Genomic DNA, 8,565 nt, shown 5'->3' with positions numbered 1-8,565 from the left:
ACGTGAAAGTTAAAAATAACAAAATGTTATTTAGCTAAAGGGATTGAATTATTATTTCTCTTTTGCTATCTCTATATATATATATATATATATATAAATATGAATTACGTACATATACATATAATATATATATTCTTTCTAGTCTGACATTTTAAATAATAACAATCATGTACATTAATGTGATAAGCGTACTGCATGAGTGAACTTACAAGATACAGGAATATATGTTATATGAGAAACGTAGAGACGATTATTGTTCTGTGACAGTCTGTTCCGCAAAGTACCATGATTTTTTTTTCACGGTATACTTTCGAGACAGCCTTTGATATGCTGCCAAGCTTGGAGACCCTGTAATAATGAAGAGTAATATTATCATTAAGAAATATCACAAAAAAAAACACATAAATCGATTATTTCAGAAATACCTTAACAATTTTTGTATATATGAAATAAAAATTGAGATATTATGGGATTCAAAATCAGGGAAGATAGATACAAAATTTAGTTCAATTCTATAAAATTGCAGTCATAATGTACATAAAAGATAGAAGCTAATGGTAACTTATCTTTCTTATATTATATTCTGCAAAAATAATATTAATGAATCATTTTACCATATTAAAGTTCTATGTTATGATATAATGTTCTTTTTTTTTTGTATTAATTATATATTTTTTTTGAAAAAAGTTGAACATCTTTCTTAGGAGACAACACGTTATTTTATAAAACATCTTTTGAAAAAAGTCTCGTTACATTTACTGAATTTTCTAATTAAAAATTTTATTTCACATGTACTTACAAAAATACTTTTAATTGAGAAACATATATCGTTTTTTTTTTCAACTTTTTTTGGAAATACATTTTTAAAGGTAGTATTTGTCCCACTCACTTAATGTATAAGATAAGGTAAAAGATATTTATACATTTTGAATTATTTTTAGTACTAATTGTAAAAATTAATAAGTTTTTTATTTTTCCAAAAGTTAATCTTTTTTATTTATAGGATTTATAGGAAAATGACCGATTCAAATATATATTATAGAATATTTGAAATGAAATTTAATATATCGACCTTCCTAGCTAACTTAAATTGCAGAACGCAATAAGCTGCCAAAGTCTCTTTTAGATCGACAATCTTTTGGTGCTGGAACCTGTCGATGTCCATCATAGCTTTAATAGAGAAAGACCTGTATAATAATTGCAAAATTATTAACCTTTTTCGTAATGAATATCTATTAGATAACCAATTAGAAATGTGATTTTACTTCAAATCTTCGTCCATTTGCTTCACAGTTTCGTCATGCTGCGCAATTCGTTGCTCCAGCTGGAGAATTTTCAACTCGCGAACCTCTTCTGTGTCCACAGAGCCGAATAAGCGTGACATCAGACCAGTTTTACCTTGAGAACGAAGTTTATCATTCATCCCGAAAATACACATAGAAATCACATTCAGACATAATATTTCGAGCTCAGTTATTTTAGTATGTAAAATTAAAAAATTGAATACTGAAACGGCCCATGATGTAAGATGACTATTTGCATCATGGGAGCGGTCGAACTTGATTGATGTCGATAAAACGGATTTTCAATTCCAAAAAAAATATTATGTATGTACAATCAAGAAAATATACGTTAAATAAAACATTACATATATTCAGTAAACCATTAAGTAAAACATTACATATATTTTCAAAGATATTAGAAAGTTTGTGGATTATCATCCATTAATTCATCCGTTAATGCTAATATTTTGTGAATCTTACCATTCACTTCAAGGCGAGCAGCGCTGCACTGATTTTGTACGCTTCTCGTCCTGATGAAGTGAACGACAAAGTTCGCTAACTAATTTTGGTATTAGCAATGGATGAGAACATGACATAAACTTTCTGATTTTTAAAGATAATACCCGTGAAAGCCTAAAAAGCGTTACGTATATTTCTTGCTCTGCTATATCTTATATATCACATGAATGCAAGATTGTATACATACATTCAAATCGTATTTTTCTGTACTGTCATTTTCTTGTAAGCTTCAAAATAAGCTTGAAAATCTTATGAGAGATATTCTTATAAATTAAACTCAAATGTGGGAAAGTACCTTTTGTTTGGATATATATTTAATTAGGAAACTATAATTTACAATTATTGGATTTTTATAAAGATTCGTACTTTCCCAAAGCTATTTGCGTTGTTTCTTTTATTCTGGTGAACGATTTTTTATTCTGTATAAAGAAAACAAAATGATTGGAAAAATACGGAATGAGCGTTTCATCGATAATTCCAGCATCCCTGTAAGGAGATTTTAAAAAATAGTCGATTAAAACATATAATTTTTGTACAACAATTACTTTTTTCTATCTTATAAATCTGAAAATTGTTTTCCAGAATTAAAATATATACATTAATACGTTTCTGTAAGGTAGGGTTTATGCTGAGAATGATAAAAAATTTTGAAATTGACATTTTTACCAGTTCTTAGTCCAATATGGCGCTTTAAAGCTGTCACGTCGTAACAACATTTGATTTATAATTTTACATAATACAAAGGCTGTGCAATCTGTACTTACGAAATAATAGTTCACAGAATAATTTGCACGAAGAAACAACGTAGAGTTCTAAGGCCAGTATTCATAATCCGTTCTCATTTCAAGATCGTCTTAAGCAATGTTTTAAGATGCTAATACGGTCCTTCCCCCAATCCTTTGATTGATTCATGACATCTTAAGACTGTACTTAAGACAATCTTGAATATAAGAATCGATTATGAATACTACCCTAAGAATTGGACTTAGATGTTTAATGTTATCATTATACAAAAATTTAATAATTGTGTATGTGTACGTGAGATATTGATGTAGTAATATATTATGTAGTATGATTGTAATATATATTAATGTAATATATATTACATTATGACGTGTCAATGACACATAAATCGTCTGTGTGTGTAAGTCCTACTTACACTACAGACTAATTGTCTTTAGGACAATTTAAGTACCTATAAAAAAAAAAGTTAAAATAAATAATAAAAATAACTATATTTTTATTTAAAATATAATCACCTTTTATTTTAATTTTAATTTTATTTTTTAGAATAGTAACTTAATTTTTCTGTACTAGAAAACCAATTTTTCTAGAAAAACATATTTAAAATTTTTGTCTTCAAAATAGTTTAACATTACGAAGATAATTTCTTCATCAGTAATAATAATAAATATTTTTCTGTATAAATTGGATTTTAATGTAAAAAACAAAAAGTAATCATTAGAAGCTGTAGAGTCAGTACTGTATAAGAATAAGTAAATACTTGAAAAGAAGGATTTTGCTAAAGTATATAATAATATAATAATTTAGCTATACATACAGATTTGAAAATAAAGGAATGTGCAAATATCGGTTCAAAATGTTCAATTAAATAGATTTTTCATAAGATTTCCATCAAACATTCCACTACATAGAATTATACTGTGTGGGTCATAGAATTATACTGCTGAAAGTATAATGTAACTGTAGCGGAACAATAAAATCTATACAGATCCTATTTCTTGGAATTTAGAGAAAAGCTAATCAAAAAAACAGAGAGTAGAACGAATGATTGAAAGATTGCATTGCGAAGTTCATGATTAACAAATTAATAAGATAAATATCCTTATATCTAGATATTTGCATAAAATTTATTATTATTAATCTCTCAAATGTTTTTTTTTATTACAATATTATAATTACAATATTTTATTACAATATTATAATTTAATTGTATTTAAAGATTTCAATTAAATAATATTGTATTTATTATAAAAAGGCATTTGAGATTAATAATAATAGAAATAAAGTATGTTTCGTGTAAATGTCTGATATACATACATTCACAGGGACTTTATCTTAAATGAAATCATTAAGAATAACAAAACATTGAAAGAGTGGCACACAGACCTTTGCCCTAAATTATCGCTAAATTGGTTATCTTTATATATAAAATCCTTTCACTAATACTAATCATATATATGTGTTCACCTAGTAGAACATTTGGTAAGAATTTTATAAAAATTTATTTAATTCAATACTTAAGACTGATCTTTGCATACTTCTTGGATTATCAACATAATTATGTAGAACGATTGTTGAAACGTCAAAATTTTTTGCAGCATATATTGAGTTTCCTACACAACTATTTTAATGTTCTAGTAAAATTATTTTTATATCTGTATCTATCTAAATTTTTTAAACACTTTAGCAAAAGTGCTAAATAAAATACCTTGCTGAATTAAATACCATATTAAGAATAAAAAATGAAATGTTTATTATATTTTAGTAATGTAAAAAAATTTTTTGTTTTATAAATTGTTCTACTACAGAATTTAGTGAACAAAATTAATGATTACATTAAAATATTAAAATGTATGTGTACGATTGTTTAGATTTATTACGTTTTTTATATTTTTTTTTAAAGTTATGGATTTTCTACGATTTACCTTGCATGACTTTGTCTTTTTGTTCGAAAGCAGTAGTTAAGGCATCATGCGCTTCATCTTTAGCCAATTGCAGGGCTTCTCTGCGTCTAACTACAGCCTGCAACGCCGATGCACCGAACAGCCATTCCTTCAACTGATCTGCTATAAGCTCTTCCTCTTCGAGCGTAGTGTCTATCGTAGCTGCTAGTGAATCCAAGTAGTGTCCCGATTTCTAAGAAAATAAGCTGTAATGCGGTGTTTTGCAAACTTAAATTGCATTTGTTTTCTTTTTGTTTTAAGTCACACGTTATTTTTTCCGTTTTTGAATAATATTGATGTTTCTTACTTATTAACACTATTATAACGTTTCTATGATAAGGAATACCTGTAGTTCGTCGCCTATTCCTTTCTCTATGGCACTCCATTCGCTGAAGACACGCCCGTAATTTGCGTGCAACTTATATAGACTGTGTTGCTTTTCCACAAGCCGCGCGCGTACTCGCAGCAGATTACACAAATTATTCTATAAAAATAATTATTTGAGGACACAATCAACGATACTAGTATTACAATATTGAGTCCATTGATAAAAAAAGTCATTATTTCAATTTGAAATTTTTTTTTCAGCGAGAGAAAAAACCTTGTATAATTTTATTCGTTTTAAACTGCCAATAAGATCTTTTTGCGAAAAATTAAAAAAAAAATTATTATTTTAGTGTACACAAAACTTGTGGCACAAGAAATATAATTTTTGTTTATTACAATAGAATGCATTTGACTGATTTTGCAGCTGGATAAAGTATTTTCTCTTAATTTTGGAACAAATTATCTTTTTTTCTTAAATATGGCTTTATAAATATTATATAACTATTGTGTGCGCGCACACACACACACACACACACGCGCGCGCACGCACATACAATAGGGATTTAACTTCTTTACAATTTTTTTCTTACAAATATAGGTATTTTACTTCTTTTGGAATTAGAACCTTTTTTCTTTTGATTTTATATAGATTTTTATATAGATTTTTTTTATATAGATTTTATATACATTTACATAGATTTATTAATATATATAGATTTTATATTATTGTATATAGATTGATTTTATATATATTATATATTATAGCTATAGTTGCAGTTCTATATATATAAAATAAAGCTGCAACTATATATCAATATATTCTTAAAACATTCAATCCATAATCAAAAAGTTAATGAATCCAGAAATAACAATATCTAATATTTTTATATTTTTAAATATAACTGTTTTTGCATATAAGAAGCTGCATAATTAAGAAGATATTATTAATATAAAGAAAGAAACAAATTATCAAAGATTGCTATTCGTTAAAAAATCATAGATCTGTTTGTTACAACAAAATATATATTTCAAAATATAATATTTCAAAGATAATAATTTGATTCACAGCTTTTACCTGCAGTTCAATTCCATAATTTTTTATAGTTTCGAACCGTTTGTCTGGTTTTCTCAGTCGCACCGCTACGCTAAGCGCTTTCAGTTTTGATTCTGCGATCTGCAAATAGCCTTTGCAAACAATAATAAATAAATAAATAATTATTACAACAAAAAGCTACCAGAGATATTCTTCAAGTTATTAATTTTTATAGACAAAATCTTAGATAAAAGACTTTATTTAGTTTCTTTTTAACTACTATTTTTTAATTGAATTTTGTAATGATCCTTTCTATTATACACAGAAATAAGAATTACCTGTTTCTTTAACACTTTCTCTCCAACCATCTGTCTGTTGAAGAAATCCCATGAAATGTTCGTCCCGCGAAAGTATAGGATGTGAAGCAACTCTTATAAGAAAATTCTGTATACAAAAACATTTTTTGTTTCCAGTTTTTTTGTACATTATAATTACAAATTAAAAACGTACCTCGAGTCCAGCTCTCCTGCGATCAACAAAGTCGGGGTCGAATGTATCAGTCGTTACTTTTTGCCAAGCATAGAGAACTTTCTTTTCCGGTAACGGTGGTAAAACAATGTACGGATAAGAAATCTCCAGGTAAGCACGGAGCAATTCAAACTCAGTGTATCGCCGCCATAATGAGCTTATCCTAGTCAGCGCGTTTTTGAAATCAGGATCAGTGACTCTGTAAAAAAAAAAAGAATGGAACTATATGGATAAGGAAAGTTTTTCACGCAACAGTATTTCCTAAATAAGATCGTATACTTTGAAATAAATATTCGTATACTTTGGAAACAAAAACTTGTATTATTTTAAAATAAATAAATAAATTTTGTTACATACATTATGTTACACGATTCGTATTTTTGCTTTCTTACTCACTTAGTTTCAATGAGGTATACTGTGTAGAATTCTCTTAAATTAAGTGCTCTATTTGCTCTCTTCTCAGCTTCCACTATTGAGATCTCCATGTGATCGAGCAGGCAGTCCTGAAATATTATATATTCACAGGCATTCAACATTCTTCTTTTAATATTCACGTAAGTTTTGAGAGAGATACAACTGTTTCTATCATCCATCTGTTTCCTTATCAGTCATATAAAACTATCACGGTTTTGATGAAGCAAACATTAGTATGCAACAGCTGTATACTCACAAACTTATACAATGTATAGAGGTATTAAGGATTGAGGGAAGAATTGAACACGAGTCACTGACATCAATCGAGAGACGCTACGCAGTGTTCTGATGATCACTGCGCGACATGCACTTCATCTATTTGCGATTTCATTAAAATTAGATAGTTTAATTTAAGCGTCTTTAAATCTGTCTAATCTAGCGAGATCTCGTTTTTTTTCGGAATTTCGTAGTCACAGGCTAACTATGCAGCGACGAACCGAAGCATTGGGACTCCGAAAAGGTGTACCGCGATGAGAGAACTTATCGATTTGCCACAGACGAATGCGTGTGAAAAACAAGCTAACTCTTTACCTCTTTCCGCGTCTCCATAGCGGTCATATTGGCGTTAGCCTCCCTCTGATAATTGCCGTTTTGAAAGATCTCTTCCATGATTTGCGTCGCCTGTAATTGCCTACGGGCCCAGCCAGTAGGACTCCAATTTTAATCTTTCACATCACATTGGATCGCCCGACGTCGACCTACTGCCACCATTGGTTGTATCGGTACTGTCGCGCCGCAGGGCCGCAGAGTACAGTCCAGAGAACTATAAGACAACATGCTGCTGCGCACAATCGCGGCAGTCCGACCGAGAAGACGAGAATCATTGAATTATATATACATATAGTTCAGTGGCGATTCCCAGTTACTCATTATCATTATCCCAGATACTCATGTTCACTCATGTTATAACACAAATTCATAAAATTGCGGGAAACATCAAAATTAATGATATCAAAAGACATTTGTTTCTATACGATTTTATGATTCCAGAATTGAATAAGTTAATTTTCTCTACTTAACAAATTAATTTTCTCTAATTGACAAGAAGAGGATCATGGTGAGAAGAGGATCATCACAGATTTTGATCTTTTTTAGTATGATGAATTCATATATCTAAAAAATATATATATATATATCATATTTGAGCATTTTGTTGAAGGAGTCTTGTATGTAATATTTTTTTAATATATGAAAGGACATTAAACTAATTATATCTGTAATAAATTAAATTTATAAATTGAACACATATTTTAAAATGAGAAAATGAGAATTAGTTTTTACATATAATGCTAATATATATATTTTACAATGCTTCCCGATAAAAAATTTTTCATATATAATCATAGATCGCTATAAATTATATTAAAATATATATAATATAATGTATATAATATGTATGTATAAAATATATATAATATAATGATCCATTGTGTAATTATATCCCGCACATAACATGTACTTATCATAGTAATATCGAAGAAATATCATTTTTCCATTATAATATTACAAATCTATAATATGAAATCTAGAAATATCATACTGAAATATTATACTGAAATATCACAGCAATATTACAATGTTCGCGAAAATGAATCACAGGAATATTACCGATATATCACAAAAATATCACTATAATATTGTGTAATATTTCTGTGATGTATTTATGTAACGTTTATATTTATGTAACATTTATTGGGAAAAATTAAAATGTTTT

The 8,565-nt window shown here is 28.2% G+C and overlaps 1 protein-coding gene across 1 annotated transcript; it reads right to left on the bottom strand.

Annotated features, from left to right (window-relative positions):
• Positions 1 to 150: 150 nt before the first annotated feature.
• On the bottom strand, positions 151 to 7,653 carry LOC108688573 (sorting nexin-4-like). Its single transcript, XM_018194881.1, has 10 exons — positions 7,383 to 7,653; positions 6,774 to 6,880; positions 6,360 to 6,576; positions 6,188 to 6,293; positions 5,892 to 6,001; positions 4,836 to 4,973; positions 4,472 to 4,682; positions 1,266 to 1,398; positions 1,073 to 1,187; positions 151 to 348 (listed from the first exon to the last, which is right to left on the bottom strand). Exons 1-10 carry the CDS (start codon positions 7,458 to 7,460, stop codon positions 298 to 300), a joined length of 1,266 nt encoding a protein of 421 aa, XP_018050370.1. The 5' UTR covers positions 7,461 to 7,653; the 3' UTR covers positions 151 to 297.
• Between the last annotated feature and the right edge of the window lie 912 nt (positions 7,654 to 8,565).

This window comes from Atta colombica, unplaced genomic scaffold (genome assembly GCF_001594045.1).
Source record: "Atta colombica isolate Treedump-2 unplaced genomic scaffold, Acol1.0 scaffold236, whole genome shotgun sequence".
In the NCBI taxonomy this organism is placed as follows: domain Eukaryota; kingdom Metazoa; phylum Arthropoda; class Insecta; order Hymenoptera; family Formicidae; genus Atta; species Atta colombica.
This window is presented reverse-complemented; position numbering and strand designations above follow the sequence as displayed.

Excerpts from the sequence above, each read along its gene's own strand:
- LOC108688573 (XM_018194881.1), bottom strand. The coding sequence starts at position 7,460 with ATGGAAGAGATCTTTCAAAACGGCAATTATCAGAGGGAGGCTAACGCC. Across the intron at positions 1,399-4,471 it reads AAAAGACAAAGTCATGCAAG|GTAAAACTGGTCTGATGTCA; the intron begins GTAAATCGTAGA and ends TTCGTTCTCAAG. Across the intron at positions 349-1,072 it reads AATTTAAGTTAGCTAGGAAG|GGTCTCCAAGCTTGGCAGCA; the intron begins GTCGATATATTA and ends TCATTATTACAG.